This window comes from Heloderma suspectum, chromosome 1 (genome assembly GCF_057233095.1).
Source record: "Heloderma suspectum isolate Gila_16-S chromosome 1, 16-S_ref, whole genome shotgun sequence".
NCBI lineage: Eukaryota > Metazoa > Chordata > Lepidosauria > Squamata > Helodermatidae > Heloderma > Heloderma suspectum.
In genome coordinates this window covers 112,922,899-112,944,992 of record NC_139458.1, presented here as the reverse complement: position 1 = coordinate 112,944,992, position 22,094 = coordinate 112,922,899, and the positions used below count along the sequence as shown (strand labels likewise).

Sequence of the window (22,094 nt, the reverse complement as noted above, 5' to 3'; positions counted from 1 at the left end):
CAGAGTTCATGACTGAATGCAAGAATAGCCTTCTGTCTCTAGCATATCTAAAAAAGGTTAAAATGAAGTCATCCAATACCAAAGCACAGGGGAACTAAATATATATTTATGTTTACGTTTCCTACCAACGTGTGTCCACACCAGCTTGCACTGGCCATGGATAGGCTGCTCCATCTGAGAGGCCCGCCTGCGAATATCTTCCAGCATTTTGGAGTCAAATTTCAATGCAGAGCATTTTGATTCATATCGCAGCTGTAGCCTTTTAAGCATTAGCAGTGCAATATATTTGCAAATAATTCTGGCTTGTGTGCTGAGATGACTTTCTATATCCTGGGCATATTTTAAGCAGCAGTGACTTTTAGACAATGACATCACTGTAACTGAAATACCAGGATGGCAGAGTGTATCTATGTCTAATTTTGACTTCGCAGCGCAATTCACAGTGGCTTTACTGCTCTTTCAAAGACCATGGTGATTCACACAAGCTGAGAGAACAGCCCTTCGAGTAGATTTTTTTTTTGTTATCTGTAAATATAGGCGGCTTATTGGGGGACTTTAAAAAATGGGAATGGGGAGCCTCAAAGCCATGGCCCCCATACCATCTGTTCTTTTCTGTGCAGCTTTTGCCCCAGCCATCTATATCAGCCAAGGGACATGGAACATACAGGGCACTCTGCATCCACATACCACATCAGCTGCTCACAGGGTGAGTGTTCTCTTGCCAGAACTGGGTTCAGTCAGTGACATGGAGAACAATGGCATTCCACCACACATGCTGGCAGCAATCCAACATTTGGCTGAGAGGAGCTACGGGCTATATTTAGCATCACTGTCTGCTTCTGGCTCAGACAAGCACAGGACCGAGCTTTCATGGAGAATGAAAATGCATCCATCCATGTCAGGGTTCAGGTAGCTGCAGAAGTACAGGGAAGTACACAATACATGACAGCCTATGCAATAGCTCAAAGAGACCATAGATTATTGGGGGGGGGGAACCTCCAAGTTCTCCTACAGGAAAATGATTCCTCACCCTCTTAGCAGTAAGAGTGTGTCAGTCTACCTTAAGACGCTCAAATGCTTCCCCTCTAGTACACTTATATTAAGCTAGTTTCTTTTTTTTCCTTTTTTTTTAAAAAAAGAAAAACACAACACAACAACAGAAACAGAAACAGAAACAGAAACACAACAACAATACACATACGCTAATATTAGGCTAGTTTCAAAAGAGCTGGAAAAGTCAGCATTTTTTAAATAATACAGTTAATCATAGTTAAAGTTCCTGTTCTGTACACTTCTTTCTGCTTTCATCCTGTAATCAAAGTTATTAGGAAGTGGCAATAAAAGGAGGCCAGAAGCATAAATCCACCATGACTGAATAGTAACATTAGATGCATTCTCTGCTGCTTTGTGCTTTGATCTTCCCTGTAGGACTAGCCATATGTAAAGACCCCTTCACATGTTACAAAAAAATAGTGAAAGAGGAACTGCAGATCTTTCTTCTCCCATATCTGCAGTTAACATGGGATGCGGACCTTATAAAAAACATCTAGGAGTTAGAAATCGCTCTGCCGGGGGACTGTCCTACACCTCAAACTGTGGTTGCTTAGCTCCCAAAGCCTTCTTCTGATGCAGAAGAAAGTAAACAGTGGCAGCTCCAGATTTTTGAGGGCCCTCGGGCAATACACCCTCATTGGCCCCCTCCCTCAGTGAGACTACCTTTTCACCACCATTGTCACCAGCTGCTATTGCTCCTCTTCCTCTGTGTCATCATTGCTACTGCTAGCTTCCTTGATGGACAGAGAGCCAGCAGGCACATAGGCAGTGGCATCTACTGCTCCTATTTCTCAGCACCAGTGTTATCTGGGCCAGAATGAGAGGCAGGTGAACAAGCAGATTGCAATGGTGAAGAAGGGCACCAGCAGAGGCTCTTGTCACTGGACCTCTACTGGGGTGTGGGCCCTCGGTCAGGTGCCCAACCATGCCTACCATTCATGCTGGTCCTGGAAGTAAATAAACCACATCTGAGCATCTGGATGAGTACGAATTCAAGGGAACCATGAATGCTCTCTCCTCAGTTCCCACATATTCAATGCATCGGGGGAAAGGGGTTTGCCAAGTAGGAAAATAATTTTGAATGTCTCTAGTGAATTTTTCCTTACTCCAGTTTTTTTTAGGGGATTGTCCCCAAACAGCAGATGAACAGATGATGTGAAGACTGCAGATTTCAGCTTTTAGAAGAGCAGCAGTACCACTAGTCTGAATGAACAGATGGTATTGAGACAACTCTCAGTCAAGTTCTAAGCTGATTTTAAGCAACTTGTTGTCAGCCTATGAAAGAGACAGCTTTTTGATGAAAATGTGAAAAAGTAAGCGACAGTGAAACATCTTATCCTCAATATTTCATACCAGATCTTCTTCCTCAGTAACTTTTAATGTCTTTACATGCATTTCTGAATCAAGTGTATTCAAAATATGTATGTTATGCAATGCTAGAAAATGCAGCAGAGAACCCACACAGAAGAATGATAGCAACATTAATTGGAAGCCAATTAACTACTTTGATCCTTTTCCTTAAAGGCATGTTTAGACAAAGAACTGGCCAAACATCTTTCAAATGCTAGAATTTCTCCCACACCCCAATTTTCCCAAAATGAGCATGATTCAGACAATGAGAGAATAGCAACTGAAAAGTACAATTCTGTAAATATTATAGTGAGAATCTCAACAAATGAGGGAGTAACTAGTGCTCTTCCAAAATGATTGCCTTCCAAGCAAGTTGTTACATTTTTGACATGCCTGTATTATTCTATATTAAATATCCCACCTCCAAACATTTATTAAGAGGGATTTGTAATTTGCCATTCCACCATTTGAGGAGAACAGATGTTATTCTTCGTGAAAGCCCAGGCATCTAGATTTGGCAAAATTCCTTGAGCTTGCTCAGTTATCAGCTAACCGGCAAGACTCACTGGACCGAGTTACTTCCCAAAAATCTATTTCACTCAAATGGAAGAGAGAGGGACTAAAGTTAATCACTTTTCACCTATGCTAGTGTCAAATTTGACACTGCAAATTACGTTTTGTTTTTTGTTTATTAGAAGGAATATTCTATTTCCCAGATCTGCATAATTCAAAGAAATGAGGGCTTGTTTTTGTTTTTATAATGAAAAGGATGGAGATAGGGAAGAAAGTGGAAAAATGGCAACAGGGAAAAGGAATAGGAGACCTGAAAATTCTTACAGGGCACTTTCCCCCCAAAACTGACTGAGTAAATTTGGAATTCTCTGCTCAGACTTAATCAGCTCTTTGAACCTTCCCCAAAATCAGTTATTGGTCCTTATGTTATATAGTAGGCAAATCAATTTGTGAGGCTTTGACCTGGCTGGCTTTCTTTTTTTGGTATAGCTAGTGTATCTGAAATTTTAAAATTCTGAAAATCACAAGCTTCATGAAAGTCAGATTTTTGAATTAATAAATGCATGAAAGTATTGCACATCTGGACACTTCAGGAGAAAAAGCAGTTTGTGGGGTGATTTGAGCTGGCAAAAACCAGCAGGGGAAAATATATAAGCACACACACAGTGAGGCTGTTTGCATGATATGACTGCCCATCCAGTGAGGGTGGTCCGTGTGCAGGGAGTGTTTGGCCACCATTTTGAATATCCAATCCCCACTCGGGGATTGTTATGTCGTTCGAACCTGGGGGCCATGGGTTATGTGAGAGTTAAACAACCCCTGCATAACCCATGGTCTGTGGTTTAACCCTTGCATAACCCACGCTTGCTGAGTTTGCACAACACAACAACCCCCAAGTGGGGTTCCATATGCAATTTCACACCCATGGGCATGGCAATTCATCATGGGTTAAATACCCACAACAAGCTGCAGCATGTCATCCAAACCCAGTCAGTCAGACACATCTTCTAAAATTGTAGCCTTCCAAAACTGATCTTCTTAACAAAAAGCTGTCCAGAAATTGTTACCTGACCGTAACATATAATTGCTCCTCAGGAGCCATGTTGCACATTACACAGAAGAAAACTGAAATTTTTGTCACAAAGTGTACATTCAAAAGGGAACTGTAGCCCATCATGGTGTCTTTATCAGTCTATCTGTATGATCTATCATTTGGTGGTACTTATAGTCACTAACTGCTATTCAAGCAAGAACACCAGCAAAGGAAGATCAGCCTGGACCAAAGTACATTCAAATGCCTGGTTATAGCTCACCATCTTGTTATGGCCTTGAAAAATGGATCTCCCTCTTCCTTTTCGCCTCCACTCCCCTTCCCTTGTGTGTCTTGTCATTTTAGTTTGTAACCCTGATGGAAGGGCCTGTCTCTTTTCTTATTGATATGAGCCGCTTTGGAAAACAATAATTGTCTGAAAAGAAGGATAAAAATGCAGTAAATAAATACTATTTACATATATTCATATGTTTGAAAGACATGTGTGTTGCATCCATAAGTGGTATTAAACATTGGAAGTGCAGCACCTTAAAAAAGCCAATGTGACCTCACTGAAGATCTGCATGCTACTACTTGGATGTCATAGCAGAAGTGAGAAACATGTGTATGTACCCATGTCAACCATGCTTTTAGCTTTCTGTTTAACAAATGTGAAGTCAAACTAAGTCTTATTTCCATGGTGCACTTCAAAAGGGAGAATCAGTGGGCATGGAAGGACCCTATTTTCTCAGCAAATGCAGGAGACCATGCATTTGAGACCATGCAGTTGCTGAGCTAACATTGTCCTTTTCATTATGTCACCTTATCAACTTATACCAGGCAGAGGTTTCACACACTGATGAAATCGGATAGACATAAGTTTTCTACAGAGGAATTATGCAAAATAAACTAATCATGCAAGTTCCAGATGCAAAAAAAAGTTTCACAGGAATATGACATATTTCTCATTTAAGTTTCTAAACACGCAATCCTATGCATATTTAGACAGAAAGAAGTCCTACAATTCCCAGCTTACCCCAGCCAACATGGCTGGCTGGAGGGATGCTGGGAGTTGTAGGACTTTTTTCTGTCTAAACATGCATAAGATTGCTCCCTAAATGTCTTTAAAAGTTGTAGAATCTGTTTGGAAGTTACTAGGATAGATAAATATACACGCATCTAATTTGTACAGCTTGGATCTTGGTTCCATTTCCTTCCATGAATGGAGCAGAATTCATGGAATGGGGCATTCCCTCCTCCCACTTCCCTTTGCAGCCCTCTCTCCCCTTTGAAAGCCTGCTCCAGGAGTTTGGGAGATCTGGGGTGGGGGGGACTGCAGATGGAGTGTGGAGTTAGTGGAAATCATTCCTCCCACCCCCACCACACACACACACACACACACACACACACACCTCTTTACAGGAATAGATGAGCAACTTAGGATCTAAGCCCTATTATCCCCTTCACTGATAACAAAGTTCCTCACAGCAAATATAAAACAGTCTGAACATGTGCAGACCCTTGGAACGCTGGACGTTATGCTGAAAGTCATTCAGAAGGTGGCCAGTCTGCTCAGTGTTGTGCTATCTTTAGTGTAGTGATATCTTAACCTTGCAATGTGTAAATCAAGGTGCAATAGCCACAGATGACAGGCAGCGGTTGCCAGGGACTGATGTTCCCCTGAGGCACCTAAAGAACTTTGTACAAGCTACAAGGTATACTATCATCTCATAGAGACAGCCACATAGGAAATATACCCATCAACATGCAAAGGAAGATTCACCCACGCTGCAGTCCCAGAACAGAGAATTCTTTCAAATATTTGTAGCATTTCTGAAGTTCTTGCTCATATAAATGTTTCAAATAACTCTGACAGGTCTACACCTAAGAGTAGGGCTGGCCTGTGTATCACGACAAGCCAGGGGAGCCCTGGCTTGTCATTGATACTTGGTGCTTGTGCGCCCTGCCTGATGACTCCCGCTTGGATCCTCCTGCAAGCCAGAACAGCTAAACAAACCAAGGACCCTATGCCTGTGGTCTGTTTATCATGATGTCCGAACTGGGATTCTGGTTTATGACACAAGCCAGAGTCATAAGCCAATAACAAACCCATTTGGAGGACGGCAGGTTGGAGAAGGCCGGTGTACACTGACCGGCAGCGGAGTGCAAGAGTTCAGACTAGGGTCTTTCCCAGCCCTACTTGGAGATGCCCAGGTTTGGACCTGGGACATTCTACATGCAAACCAGGTGCTCTCCCAGTGAGCTACCACCCTTCCCTCTTTGCAGCTCAAGCTACACAGTACCAAAAGCCACACTCACTCAGCACGTTCCTGCTGTGTTACTTATAGAATCATTCACAAGCAGGCTTTAGCTGCCAGGAGAATGGGGTTATGTTGTCGCTGGAGGAAAAAGAGAAGAGAGCTTTCCACTCAGTAGCCACAACCTGGCAGGAAGCTGCCTCTGAGCTAGTCCCAGTCCATGACACAGTGTTCAAAGACCAATGAAGCGTACATTGCCAGCATTTTGACCAGCCTTTGTCCAACGTTGTTGGCTGCGCTGCATATAATTTTATTTGTCTACAGTCCTAGTATCTCCAGCCAGAACATTAGATGTGTTTGTTCCCTCAGTCATCTCTGCACAAAACATACGTTATTTCTCTTGGAAGTGTATTTAGACAAGAATTTTGCTGGGTATTCTTTTAAAAAAAGAAAAGGAAAATATGTTAATTGCCAGAAATGTGCCAATCTGCTTTTAGCAGATGGTTTGCTATTTGATGGCTCCAGGCAAAGTAGAAAACCTTTAATCAATACAATGAAGAAAAATGGTAAGGAATTATATGCATTTTCTTTTCTAAAAATCAAAGACATTTTCTAGGCATTGTCAAGCAGACAAAAATATACTGATGTATAGTTACCGCACATGCCAGGAGAACCGTTTGACACATTATGGCTACATTAGCTTTCCTTTTATGTGTGTGCCATTCATTTCTCAGGCACTGTAGTTAGCCGAATTGTTTTGCTCATTCTGTTCTGTTCTGTTCTGTTAACAACCTCATCCCCAAACATTAACCTCTTTCTTTAATTATGGGCATAACAGGATATAGTGTGGATGTGATAAACTATGAAAATACAGTAACCATTCTAAATCAGCAGCTCTCAAACTTGAGGGATCCTTTCCCACGTCAAGCTTGTGTGCTGAGGAATCCCTGCACATCTGCCATGGAACTCCAGCACACTGCAGAGGGGAGTGGTCTAGGAGATGCACTCCATTCCCATGGAGCACTGACCAAGCCTGTTAGGCCTCACCATAAGCGCTGGTAAACTGAAAATGTGACCTGAAACCAGGAGACCAAAAAAATCCCTCCAACTGCTGGTGGGAGACAGATAGGGGATTGTTGGCGCTGCTCTAAACACCTCCACTGGGCAGCACAAGGGCTCTTGCCCTTTTCCTGGAGGTGTGTAGAATAAGCCACGCACTTTCCTCCAGAAGAGCTCCAAATGCAGCATAACAGGAGGGTTGATCCCATTCCTCCTCCTGAGCTTGGAGCTGGGATTGTCCCTAAACTCACATTGTGTGATAAGAGAAAAGATCACATTTGACGCCCTGCATTCTTGCTCTGAATTATTATCTTGACCTATTCCAACAAAAAATTAGACATGACAGAACCTCAGAGTTACTTCCATTCAGGTCTCGTCAGCCCCCATTTAAACTCTTGGATCACATGAATAAATAACAGACTGAAGCGAGCTAACATGGTGTTGGTTCAAGAGAATTATCCATTCAACTGACAGATTGATTGTTAACAAAAAATCATTATTGCATGGGAAAACCCTGAAAATTATATAGTCTGTTTCAGATTAAATATTTCACTTTCTCTCACAGTCCTTTAAAAGTCCTTTAGTAAGTCTGCTGATTTCCTCTTGACTGTTAAGAAAAACTTCCAGGTACCCTAAAGGTCACAACTTTTTTCACAATCACAAAAAAATTATTTGAGCTCGCCAGTTTCCTTTCATCTTCCCCTTTCTTCTCCTGTGCCGCCTTCTCTGTGCCTTCAAACTGCTAAGACAGACACATTTTCAAACTAGAATTATAACACAAACACAATTCGTATTTATCATTACTAAATAACATCTTATTACTAATAACCAAGAAATCAGTATCTATGCCTCACATTAACATAATAAACAGAGATGAGTCTCTTGGAACACAGAAAAATAAAAAATGATCTTGCCTTATCGTGAGGATGTTATGGCGTTTTGCTATGGCAATCCCTGCAAAGTCAGATAAAAATGCCATGCACCTTAATATTAAGAACAGCAAGCACAGCTCGTTTTGTTTAATCTATACTGGTTGCCAGTTTTCTCTGGGCTCAATTCAAGGCGCTGGCATTAACCTCTGAAGTCCCAAACATCGTGGGATCTTAACTAACACCTTCTACCTTCTATACCTTCCCATGCGCTGCGGTCATGAGCATCCAAGGCTCTGCTTCAGATGCCTCGACCCTATAAGTATGGTGGCAGCTACCAGGAATAGGGTTTTCACTGTAATCGCACCTACACTATAGAATGCCCTGGCAACTGAAGCTCGCCAGCTCCCATCACTCTGTTGTATTAGGCAGCTGGCAAAACCATGGTTATTTTAAAAGGCTTTTGGCTGACTATTCTCCCGATTTATCTTTAATGTTTCCCTAGTTTTGACTGCTGTCCCTAGAAACTTCTCTTGCTGTTGGCCTATTATGTGGTTTTATGATTGTTCCTATTAGGAATGGAAAGTGCTATGTTATATATTTGCCTCCAATTGGTGTAACTCTGATGGCAGAGCGTTTCCTTGAGCAGAATGAAGAGGGAGGTGATTTAGCACTGCGCACTTTTGAGTCAGCCCCTCTAGCAGTCTGCTTAAGAGCAGTGTGATCTGCAGCAATTAGCGATCATGTTTAGCTTCCAGTCACCTGCCAATTTCTGCATATGCAACAGGGGTTAAAGACATAGGAGCTGGCCAGCTAGTAGTAATAGTATTTTTTCTGAGTAGCTATCAACTCTATTTCTTAAAGTGTATTAAGATAATTACTCTGCAAACCATTTTCGGTAGTTGCACGACTGTGCTTTTATCAAGAAAACTAACCCAATTATTTACAGCAAGATCATCTTTAATAGGTGGGCGTTATAACCTGAATTTTCATGCATGGATAGAGCCCTGAAAGCACTGCTATGCAACCAGAGTAGGGGAGAGGAGAAACATTATTTTTATATTGGGATTACCATACCTTCTCTGAAGTCTATGGTATGTTAGGAGCTAATGAGTTGGATGAAAAGTTTCAAAGAATGTGTTATCCATGAAGCAACATCCAGTGATTCATTATTCTAGTCTAATGATTCATAAAACCTCTCATTATATTGTCTTTGGAGGTATGGTATGCAATGAAAGCCTAAACATGCTGGAAGATCGGGTAGTAAACTCGTTTGTGGTTATACTCAGAAAGAGAGATGACTGCAAATGTCCTGTTACCTTCTTTTGTTTTTACTACTCAGGCTTCTGGTATCAAACAGCCGAGGAAAATATTCTTACATGTATTCTTCCAATCCTCAGAATCTAATTCAAACTGGTAGGTTTGGCAACTAACTTTTCCAGAACAATCCTGAAATTTCAATTATCATTTATTATTTATTTAGTAAAGATATCTATAAATCACCTTTCTGCCCACTAGGGGCTTCTCCACACCAGGTGTTCTATCCCACAACTTTACTGGGGCTTCTGCTTCCAGATTCTTTGCAGGATTAAGATCAGTTCCTTCACACACACTTCCTCTTTTTTACATGGACATGTATTTTTTTATTACCTCATTAGCCCTGTTTCAAATAAAGCTGCAGAAAAGGTCAGAAAGCATGGGAGAGGTGCTGGAGGTTGATGACATCATGTAAAGGACCTGCAAACTTCCATGAGTAACCAATCTCAATCTCAGGATAAAAGCTCCGTGTAGAGAAACCCTCAGACCTTCAAAGTGATGTACATTTTTTTTTAAAAAAAGACACAAACAGAAAGAACCAGTGGAGTGTAGTTTTTAGATTGTTGGACTAGGACTCAGAAGACCTGGGTTCTAGTTCCCACTTGGCCATGAAACTCACGGGGTGACTTTGGGCCAATCACTCACTCTCAGCCTGACCTATCTCACAAGGTTGTTGTGAGGATAAAATGGAGAGAAGGAGAATTATGTATGCCGCCTTGGCTTCCTTGGAGGAAAGGCAGGATAGAAATGTAATAAATAAATAAAAACAAAATGCATATCCAAACAACCAATTAAAAGCTAAATGGAGACTAGTTAAAAATCAAAACCGGGGAGCAGCACTAACATCCCATCAAACCCATGGTGGAATAGTGTTTTCACTGCCCACCTGGAACTGATCTAACCTCCACAGACAGGGTGGTGCTACATAAAAAGCCCTACCTTGTGTATCCACCAACCTAACCTCAGGAGATGGTAGGACATATAACAGGACTTCTGATGATAATCATAAATTCCAAACAGGTTCAAAGAGGAGGAGGAGGCGGCGGCAGTCTTTCAGATATCCTGGCAACAAGGGGCTTACGGCTTTATAGGTAAGACGCAGCACCTTGAACTGAGCTCAGAAACAAACTGGAAGCCAGCATATAGGACCAGTGTTTCATGAACTATAAAGTGCATTCCAAACATCAGTCTGGCTACTGCATTTTGCACTAGTCGTAATTCGAAATACTTTTCATGGGCAGCCCCATGTAGAACACGTTGTAGTAATCTTAATAAGAGGTGATTACAACATGAATCACTATGGATCTGGGACTAGCCTGAACTAACAAATCTGTTCTCACAATTTTCCTGGGTGAAGCCTTTCCCAAAGCTGAAGCTCATGACTAAAGTGCATTATGCATTTACAATATGTGTAGTTTTGGAGAAGACTGCAGGGCTGTTCTGTATCTGCAAGGAAAGGCAGATCCTACTATACTGGGGAGGAGAGAAGTTATTAGAAATTAATCCACATCACACTGGATTAGCATTTGTTAGCTAACTTCTAAGGACTTAATAGTTGCCAATTAATATGTTTTAAGCAGTCATGTTCTAACAAGATCAGTTTCAATTTTCACTGTGGAGTACACTCAGAATTCTCACAGCTGCTTTTAATAGATGGTTGCAAGTAAAGACAGAAAGGGATGGGGGTAGGACAATGGCTCAGAGGAAAATATTTGTCCCCAGTTTTTCCCATAAACTCCACCATGGAAACACCGGAAATATGTGTGTGGGGTGGGACTGAACAGGGAGTTTCTTCTTTAAATAATTGTTAAGATCAAATAATAACCTCCTTTTATTAACTACATATCACTTTTTTCAAATTTGCCAGCTGGCAAAAAGCTGTGAGTAGTTATCTTAACATGTAGCAGCTTGTAGCTCCACCTCTGGCACTAGACCTATCTGTATTTATTGTCTAGATAACTAATAAAAAAAAATTCTTTGTAAGTGTACGAACCACCATTATTCTATGTGATAATTGCATTTCACAGTTTTACAAGTAGGTATTAAAGTTTAGTTTCCATGACTGAAGCCATGAACCAGACATAGGTAAGCCTTTTTAACTACAATTTATTTCAGTGGGAGAGATGTAAGCATGTACTCCTTTCTTCCACTGAAGCCAATAAGGATTTAAGTGCTTATCTTTACCTAGATAATGCCTCCAGTCAGGAAAGCGTCTATTTCCGTTTTCCCTCAAATGGAAAAAAAAAAATGTTCTGAAAAATGCCCAGACTGCAGGAGTGAGGGTGGTGAAATTCTGGAGTTTTACTTCTTTAGAGTTTTTATAAGTCAAACCTATGCATGAAAGTTGTAATTCAGGAAGCAGTCTTTATATATGTATGTATGTATTGCTTTTATATCCTGCCTTTTTTCCTCTTTAAGGAACCTAAGGCAGCTTACATGGTCCTCCCTCTCTCCATTTTATCCTCACAACAACAGAACCCTTGGCGGCACACTGTGATACGTTTGCGCGGCACTTTGAGGATAAAGTCGCTCAGATTCGCCATGAATTGGACACCACCATTAATGCAGTTCCATTGGTAGAGGCGTTCAGAGCACCGTCTGGTCCAGTTTTATTGGATGAGTTTCAGTTACTGAGGCCTGAGGATGCGGACAAGGTGCTTGGCCAAGTCCGATCGACCACTTGTGTGCGTGACCCTTGCCCTTCACGGCTTATTAAATCAAACAAGGAGGGGTTGTCCGGCTGGGTCCAGGAGGTTGTAAATTCCTCCTTGAGAGAGGGAGTGGTGCCTGCTGCTTTAAAAGAGGCAGTAATTAGACCACTCCTGAAAAAGCCTAACCTGGACTCAGAGGATGTTAACAATTATAGGCCAGTGGCCAACATCCCCTTCCTGGGCAAGGTGCTTGAGCAGGTGGTTGTAGGACAGCTCCAGGCACTGTTGAATGAAACGGATTATCTACATCCATTTCAATCGGGCTTCAGGCCTGGTTTTGGAACGGAAACTGCCTTGGTCGCCGTGTGGGATGACCTCTGCCGGGAGAGGGACAGGGGGAGTGCGACCCTGTTGATTCTTCTGGACCTCTCAGCGGCTTTCGATACCATCGACCATGGTATCCTTCTGGATAGGTTGTCTGGGTTGGGAGTTGGAGGCACTGCACTACAGTAGTTCCGCTCCTACTTGGATGGCCGATTCCAGAAGGTGGTGCTGGGGATTATTGCTCTGTGCCATGGCAATTGTGCCATGGGGTTCCACAGGGCTCTATTTTATCCCCCATGCTGTTTAATAACTACATGAAACCGCTGGGGGAGGTTATCCGGAGGTGTGGGCTGAGGTGCCATCAATATGCGGATGACACCCAGCTCTACCTCTCTTTCTCATCAAATCCAGGTGAGGCAGTGCCTGTTCTGAATCAGGGCCTGGGCACGGTAATGGACTGGATGAGGGCCAATAAACTGAAACTCAATCCAGACAAGACGGAGGTACTGTTAGTGGGTGGTTCGTCTGCCCGGCTAGGTGTTATTCAACCTGTTCTGGAGGGGGTTGCACTCCCCCTAAAGGATCAGGTTCATAGTTTGGGGGTGCTCTTGGATCCAGAACTGTCACTTGAGGCACAGGTGAACTCAGTGGCACGGAGCACTTTTTATCAGCTTAGGCTGGTATACCAACTACGCCTTATCTGGACAGAGATAGCCTAGCTACAGTGATCCATGCTCTGATAACTTCTCGTCTGGATTACTGCAATGTGTTATACGTGGGGCTGCCTTTGAAAATGTCCGGAAACTTCAGCTGGTCCAAAATAGGGCAGCAAGATTGTTAACAGGGACTGGCCTGCGAGCTCATATTACGCCAGTACTTTTCCAGCTGCACTGGCTGCCAGTCCATTTCCGGGCCCGATTCAAAGTGCTGGTATCAACATTTAAAGCCCTTAACGGCTTGGGGCCAGGTTATCTGAAGGATCGCCTCCTGCCATATGTGCCTGTCCGGACCTTAAGATCATCGTCAGCAGCCCTCCTCCGTGAGCCCCTGCCAAAGGAAGTGAGGCGGGTGGCTACTAGGAGGACAGCTTTTTCTGCTGTGGCACTCTGGCTCTGGAATGAGCTTCCTAGCGAGGTTCGCCTGGCACCTACACTGTATTCCTTTCAGCGCCAGGTGAAGACCTTTTTATTCTCCCAGGCATTTTAGCATTTTAGCTTTCTGAACTTTTAGCTTTGCTGTTTTAAATCTGTATTTTAAACTCCTGCACTGCTGCTAGGTTTTATTGTGGTTGCATTGTTATACTGTGGTTTTAATGTTCTATATATTTTAAATTGTTTTATTGTGTGCTGTTTGGTTTTAATTTTTGTGAACCACCCAGACAGCTTCAGCTATTGGGCAGTATAGAAATGAAATAAATAAATAAACAAACAAACAAACAAACAACAACAACCCCGTGAGGTAAGTTGGGCTGAGAGTCTGTCACTGGCCCAGAGTCACCCAGTGAGCTTCCATGGCCAAGTGGGGACTAGAACCCAGACCTCCTGGTTCCCAGTCCAACACTCTAACCACTGGCTCTAGAGAATCTCTATTTGCTGTTGGAAGTGAAAACTCTTAAGCTGTACATGACAATGGAGGAGAAAAATAAACACAAGGGGACAACGTGCAGCAAGCATGGAACACTTTTTCCAGTTTATATATTAGAAAGCCCATTACCTAAACCACTCAAAGTGAATATGTGAGAAAATTCAGCTATTTATATGGCATTTATATGGCAAACATCATGAGATTTGAACTTCACAACTGTTTGATCAACCCCTTCATTCATTCATTCATTCATTCATTCATTCATATAGCGCCAGCAGTGTGCATGGTGCTTTACAGAATACAAGAGGACGGGTCCCTACCCCCAAGGACCTGACAATCTAGAATTCAACACAGGGGAAACAGATGAAGGGAAGTGGAAGCAGCAGTAAACAGGGAAGCAATATGTGTTTGCTCAGTTACATGGGCTAAGCCTCAGTTACAGTGGGGTATGGGAACTAAGGAACTGTGCTAAAAGCTTTTTTGGGGGAAGATAGATTTTGAAGAAAGAGAAGTGGCATCACACAGATGTTCTGGAATGCAAAAATTTATTTACATAGCTAACCATGAAGGATTGAACAGTATTTTGACATGCCTAACCAGCAAATTTGGTTAGGCATGTCAAAATACTAACATACAGGGCAGCAAGAGAGGGAGGGAGCAAGAGACCTTTGGATGGTGGAACAAAGATCACAGGTAGGGATGTGATGGTATGTAAGAGTGGAGAGATAAGAGTGGGTGAAACCACACAGGGATCTGAAGGCAAGAGCACCTGTACCTGGGAACAGACAGGAAATCTGCCTAAAACAAATGCACCCTCTTTAATGGAAATTGGCAGACTCTCTGAAACTCTTCTCAGATTGGCTTGGGAATTTTCCAAGTTTCCCAGGGGAAAAAAGCCAGAACATGTCCTAAGCCAACTGGTGGCACAGGAGAAGCAGTAAAGGCAGATGGTGAGAAAAGAGGGAGTTTTTCCTCCCTCGCTCCTCTTCGTCACCACATTGCACAGGCTAACAGTGTGCCAGGGCAGAGGGGGTTATGGAAGATGTAGTTGAGCCCTTAGGAAAATTGCTAGGGTGTGTAAAGCTAACCTTTCATTTTGAGGGAGGCTTCAGTTTCTGACCCTGGCCCAGCACAACTTTCCTGGCATCTCTGTTCTTTAATGACAATGCTCTTTTATAGACATGGTAAAACAGTCACCTATCCTGGAAATGTAGACTTTCGGAATGCATTTCCAGCTCTACATTGGAAATCATTGGCATTTCATTTAATACAATATTAATTAACCTTGATTCTTTAAAGTACATGGTCTGACAATAAAGCTCAGTGCAGTCAAAGGCAAAGTTTGACCCATTCATTTCTTAGCTTTATGTATTATGCAAGTGGTTTGTCTCTGCTATCACTTTTAACCTTTTATTCCCACATGTATTCAAGACCCCCTCAAAAAGCAAAAGTGCTCCTTTGTTTGCAAGCTCTACAGGAAGTGGACCTTATTGCATCTTGCAGTGATCAGGTTGTTCTTGTTTACAGTTATACTAAACTAAATTAATAAACTACAACCCTGATTACTGTAAGAAGCAATAACTTCCACTTTCTGTAGACTCCCAAAGAAGAAATCAAATTTGCTGGTTAGGCATGTCAAAATACTGTTCAATCCTTCATGGTTAGCTATGTAAATAAATTTTTGAAACAGTATCATCATTACTGTAGTCCTGAAGTCTTCACATCAATACAAGTCTGGAAGAGTTAAAGGTGAATACTATGCAAGTTCAGACAGAAAAATGTCCTACAATTCCCAGCATGCCCCAACTAGCCACAATGGCTGGGGAAGGCTGGGAACTGTAGGACTTTTTTTCATCTAAGTATGCTTACGATTGTGCCCTAAGAGTATTAACTTAGAGGCATCCAAGGCCATATTGTGCCAGACACGTGTGCCTCGACCTTTATTCACCTCTAGAGTCAGACGTCACAGGAAAGCCATTCTAGGGAACTCCTATATTCATATAATCATGGATACAAAATATATTTCAAGCAAACTGTTTCAAAGAGTCCATGTACTCATAGAATCAAATGAAAATTTAACTAGGATAATCTTATCTGACCCCAGAGACATATAGGAGCCCTGCTTGAAGATTTGCTACAGGAAACCACTATCATGGTAGTAGCATCTCTGGAGGGTTTCTAGATAAGACCTGTCTTGTCTTATTGATTGCCATTATGCAGAATGTTATGAACCCTTTGAAAGCTGTGGTATCTTTGAAAGAACTGCTGTAAGCCATCAACCTTACAATTTTAGATGCCTGATTTTACTTTCCCCCCAGCCACCTTTGATCCCACACAGTGGGAAACCTGTGGCCCTTGGCCTAATTTCAAAAGCCCTCTGTATGTGACCAGTTCAGACCTGGGAGGAGCCGGAGCGCTCTGCCCCTTCCCTGCCAACCCACTGGGCAGGGAGGGAGACACAGAAAAGGGAGTGGCAAAAAGAGAGAGAAAAGGGGAAAGAGAAAAGGGGGTGATCCACCCACTTTTGGCTCTGGCTCTACTCACCCCTGGCTTTGGCACTCCAATTACTGGCATGCAGTCCCCAACAAATTATCCGCCAGAAAATGCAGCCCTCGACAGAAAAAGTTTGCCCACCCTTGATCTACACAATTACACACTATGACATAATCACATAAGAACTATATTTTAACAGTAACATAACAACCTTCCAAAACTCCATCTAATCCTTTTTGTAAGCATTCTATGCTATCAAAACCATCTGTTAGTACTATCTGCTGTTGGTTTGTCCTAAACTTGCTGCCAATTAAAATTGCTATTTCATTACCTTGTCATGATGCATTGTGCCTCATTTCATTCTCAAGACACAAAACACTGTTTCCCCTTACCTATACAATTTACACACACAAACCTCAATTCTGGAACATAGCAGATGTCCTTCTTTGCCCATCAAATTGTGTGAACATAGTTTGCAGTGGGATTCCTCTTGGGGCAGTTTTCCATTCCCTTTGGGCTATTAGCACTATTGAATGTAATTTTTGGTCAAAATACGCCAGTTTGACACCCTCCTTTCAGTTACCTTGAAAATGTTCTCAAATCCTACATCGCGTTATCTTTAGAGTGTAGCCATTCAAAAGTCTGGCCCATGCAACTTCATGCCAAATCGACACTGTGTTCCTGTTTGATATTCTTGAATGTGTCTGCCAGATAAATTTTCCTGCCATTTACTCACAAAAACTTTGGCAAAAGACATTGGGGATTTAAACAGCAAGCCGTTGTGCATAATTTCACTTCGCCTCCACAAGGTCCACTGACAAGTCTTGATCCCCCCACCCTCAGTATTTGCTTAACTCTTTACTGGTTTCCTCCCACATCCAATAAAGGAGCTCATATTTCTAACTGGAAAAGATTTTCACTTCTTGTGTAAAGTTTTTTTTTAATCCTCAGGATTTACGTAGTGCTTTAGAGAGTGTTCTAAAGCACATGCATCACCTCAGGAATCCTTTCAATAACCCTGTAAGGTAGGCAGAAAGTACCCAGGTAGGCAGAATCACATCTCAGCCATAAACTCACAAGCCAGCCACAGGCAAGTCACTGGCTGGGTTCACATGATCAGGGAAGGAAAATAAGACTTGTCATTACCATAATTACCCCTGCCAGATGCAGTCTGTCATGTTGTCCAAACCCAGCGAGAGTGCACAGTGGGATGGGTTAAAAACCACCCCACAATCCTAGAACAGGCCATGGGTTGTGGAGTAGCTTGTAAACCCACTCACTGCACGCCCTTGCCGTGTTTGGATGACATGACAAACTGCGCCTGGTGATGCAGGCAACTGCTCATTGGAAGGACAGATACTGAAGCCGAAGCTCAAATATTTTGGCCACCTAATGTGAAGAGAAAACTCCCTGGAAAAGACCCTGATGCTAGGAAAGATTGAAGGCAAAAGGAGAAGGGGACAGCAGAGCATGAGATGGTTAGACAGCATCACCGATGCAATGAATATGGACTTGAGCACACTCCGGGAGAGAGCGGAGGACAGGAAGGCCTGGCGTGCTATGGTCCATGGGGTCACAAAGAGTCGGGCACGACTTAATGACTGAACAACAACCAACTGACCCACACAACTGCTTCATCTTATATGGTTTGAGGATTGCAACTCAGTGAAATTACATTTAGAATGTCAAGCCAAGAACAGCATGATTGATGCTTTAAAATCTACAGTTTCCACACTTACTTGGGACTATGTCCTAATAAAAGTACATTTCATTGCTGCACATTATCTATGTTCAGCATAACAGCAGCTTCTAAACAACCCTCAGATCTCTGGCAGAGCTCTTTCTTAGCCTGACTACCCAAGATCCTTTACTTGCCAAGAGTTTGAACCTTAAGATTTTCTACATGCAAAGCATATACTGTGCCATAGAGTCCCTCCTGTGTCAGCCCTTTCACACCAACATAATAAATCACGACTTTGTGTTGCTGAAACTATTTAAGATGGGTTGTCAGGCCAAGTATAGGCCGGAAACCAAATGGAGTGATGTCTCTAAACCTATTGAAATTTCTGTGAGCATGGGCACCTCATGTTTTTTATTCCTCTAAGGGTGAAATTCTATGCATACTTCTGATTGAATACAGTGGGATTCACTCCTTAGTAAACATGTACAGGATTGCACAGCAAGGCTGCAATCCTCCACACGCTTACTTGGGGGTAAGTCCCATTGAATGCAATAAGACCTACTTCTGAGTAGACTTGCATAGAATTGTGTTGTACAAAACCCAGCCATGATGTGCAAAGCATCTCATTGGTATTGCCACTATAACAAGACCATATTCCTCCTTTAAAAATGAGTTCTAGCATCCCAAAGAGACCTGGAGAGTACTAAGAAAGTTTAGAATTGGCACCAACGTCACTCATGAAAGGAATCTGCTTTGCTTATTATTTTGCCCATATTCATCCTATGAAAAAGGTGGAGGAAGGATACATGTACATTATACAATTGTCTTTATATACAGTGCATAATACGTACCATACAAATCAGCAGTACCTTGCAACGCCACCATTATATACAGACATATAGTTCACATATGTACACTGTGCACATTTAGCTTTTTTTTCCCCAGTGAAGCACATGCTTATAGCTCTAGTATTTTAGTCCTGATTGGAAAACAGATTTAGGAGAAAGGAAATCTGTTTACCAGCTGTAGAAAAACAGCCAAATTCCTTTATTAGATTGGGGAGGAAAGACGAGAGAGGAGCTGGATAGCACAGGACACCTGCCCAAGTGGTTCATAACTGATGGAGTTAGCAGACATTCACTATTTTAAGAAGGGGCTTCTCTTATTCTAGTACATCAAAACTCCAGAGCTTAAACTGGACAGTCCATCAAAAGACCAAATAGCTGCCAATGGCCCCTTACTTTTGATCTGGTAATCTAAAGCCCTGGGAACCAAATACACAGTGGAATCTGTTAAAATATGCCAAGCGCTTCCCCCTCCCTCTGCAACAAATCTGGAAAGAAAGGAGAACAGAAATTATTTCACCCTTCCTCAGCCACCAAACCCTAAACCAGTTGGAAGGGATGGAGTTCTTCACCCCCCTGCCCAGTAAAAAAGCATGAACAAAAAGTACATTATATGTTCAGTGCCCAGCAGATGCTAAAAACATATTGGGGAGAGGGGAAAAACAGGTCAGATCAAACAGAGCAGAATCTTGGAAACGAAGTCGTTTATCCAACCACCAACCCTTTCTTAGAGAGATGCAACCAGCCGGAAAACGAATGAAAATGCCATTACACAAATTAAGTATCTGTCTAGGGTTTGGTTCGCAAATGATCCTTCCTCCGAGAAGATCAGCATATTGCAATGAATGAACACGATGCAAAGATCAACCAAAGGCGGTCTACATATAAGGTGCAGTTCACGCTGCTAGGCCAGGGGATAGAAAGGAAGGGGGCGGGGGAGAAACAGCCATAGCACAACCCCCGGGAAACCTGGGACAGTAATAGGGCGCAACAGAGTCCCCCGGGGGATCTCCGCGCAGCGAGCCCTCCCCGAATGCTCCCACCCAGCGCAGCTTCAACCACCAGCCCGGAGCAGGTTTCTTACATGACGGGCACACCGGAGAGCCCCCCCGCTCGGTTCAGAGATGCCGCTCCCGGGGCGCTGCTGACTGCGGCTGACCCCTGCCAGGATCTGGATCCCGCCGGAGCGCGGCTCCTCGTCTTCCCGCCTCGGCGAAGCCTCCGAGTTTAACCCAGCCGCAGGCGGAGGCTCTGCGGGGGAACCCGCCCCGTTGGAAGCGTGCTTCGCGGCCGCCGGCTCTCCAGGAAAGGATCGCGGGGAGAGAAATCGCGGCAGCACCAAGCAGTCCCCAGGAGCGCCCTGCCGCTCGCTCGCTCGCCCGAAGCTCCTTCCGTAATAATCACGGCCAAGCCAGCAAGGGCGTCCCTTGCGCCGTGCCAGCGTGCGAGCTCCGGAACCGGCGGCGGGAAGGCAAGGGAGGAAGGGGCTGCCGACGCGCCCCCCGGCCTCCTCCTCCTCCTCCACTTCTTCCAGCCAGCCCAGCCGGCGGCTCCCGAAGCAGCGAGCTTCCAAAGAGGAGGCAGCCCGGAAGAAGGAACTTTCGCCTGGTCAAGAGGCGCCTTCACAAAGCCCCCGATCCTTCTCGTCGATAAAGGCTGTCTGCTCTCCCACCGCCCCGGCTTCTACCATCCCGGCTCGGGGCAGCCGGAACCTGACCTCAAAAACACACGCGATCCCAATCCAGATCAAACGCAACGCCCGGCAGGAAAAGGGATGAGAGGGGGGTTGCCACCAAAAGCGGGGGGGGGGGCGAAAGGGGCGCGGCGAGGCGAAGTACCTTGTATGTGCTGCTTGATGACATTCTCCAAGTGGTCCAGCCTCTCGATAATCCGCAAAGTGTCCCCTTTGTCTTCCTCTAACTTTTTCTCCGAGATCGGCTCCTGCACTTTCACATAGACAGTGGCAATGTAGTTGGTGACCCAGCCCACGTAGAGCAGGCAGATGATGTTAGTCATTCCACTCAAGATCACGCAGGTGGACACTAAAGTTTTGGTTTTCCTGGTGCAAACCATTCTGAGATCCCTCCATATAGCTCCAAGGAAACCTGGTGGTTCGCTGCCAAAAGGGGGAAAGGGGGGGGGGGGACCGCAGCACGCAATCAGGAAAAAAAAAAATCAATCTCTCGATAGATTATTAATATCCTTCCCTCACTTTCTCCGAAAACTGGAGCGTGCACCACTCAGGTCCGTGAGTTTCCATACAGAACGCGAACTGTTGTGGCACAGAGGAGGAACACCTCTCTCGTCTGCCCAGAAGCCAAGGTGAGGGGAGCGCTGTCTGCTTAAGGATCCCCCTGGTGGTAGTAGTAGTAGTAGTAGTAATAATAATAATAATAATAATAATAATAATAATAATAATAATAATAATAATAATAATAATGGGAAAGAAAAAGAAAACAGCTTAAACTTTTCCTCGGGAGCCGCACCGACGCGAGCAAACGACACGCCTCGTCCGCTCCCGGGCTAGGCTGCTTCGCTGGATAGGTCTCGGCCCGCAGCACGAGCGAAGCGAGAGCCGCGGAGCCCGCCGGGGGCCCGAGCGCTGCAAAACTTTGTTCTCCTCCGCGCGGCTTCCCACCGCTCTCGGCAGCCACCGCTCCAAAGGCAGCCCTTGCGAGCCGCGAGCGGGCGAGTCGGCGGCGTGCGGCGCCGGATTGACAAGCGCCTCCTCCAATGGCTGGGAGGCTCCGGCCCGGAGCGCGTCGGCATCGCCGAGCATTCGGCCAACGGGCGCGCGCGGGGCGGGCAGAGCTTCGGCAGAGGCCCACCTGCTCCGCTCCGCGCTGAGCCGCTCGCTCGCCCTCGCCAGGCGTGCCCGGAGGCGGACGCGGGCGCCGTGAGGCGGCGCGACTCGCGGGGAGCCTGGCCGCGCGGTGCGCTGGGGTGCCGGGCGCTGCTCGGCCACGGGGAAAGGCTGGCCTCTGGGGGCGAGCCCCGCTTGCTCAAGCCGAGCGCTTCCCGTCGCCTTCATGTCTTCCCGGTTGTGCTCGGCGGCGCGGCGCCCGCC

At 44.4% G+C, this 22,094-nt stretch overlaps 1 protein-coding gene across 1 annotated transcript in view; it reads right to left on the bottom strand.

Moving 5' to 3' along the window:
• The window catches only part of GALNT18 (polypeptide N-acetylgalactosaminyltransferase 18), a 463,511-nt gene extending 441,749 nt beyond the window's left edge, over window positions 1–21,762 (bottom strand). Inside the window, exon 1 of the mRNA XM_084853983.1 lies at window positions 20,866–21,762. Within this exon, the coding sequence (XP_084710109.1) occupies window positions 20,866–21,100 (235 nt within the window). The 5' untranslated portion in view covers window positions 21,101–21,762. The remainder of the gene's footprint in view (window positions 1–20,865) is intronic.
• Between the last annotated feature and the right edge of the window lie 332 nt (window positions 21,763–22,094).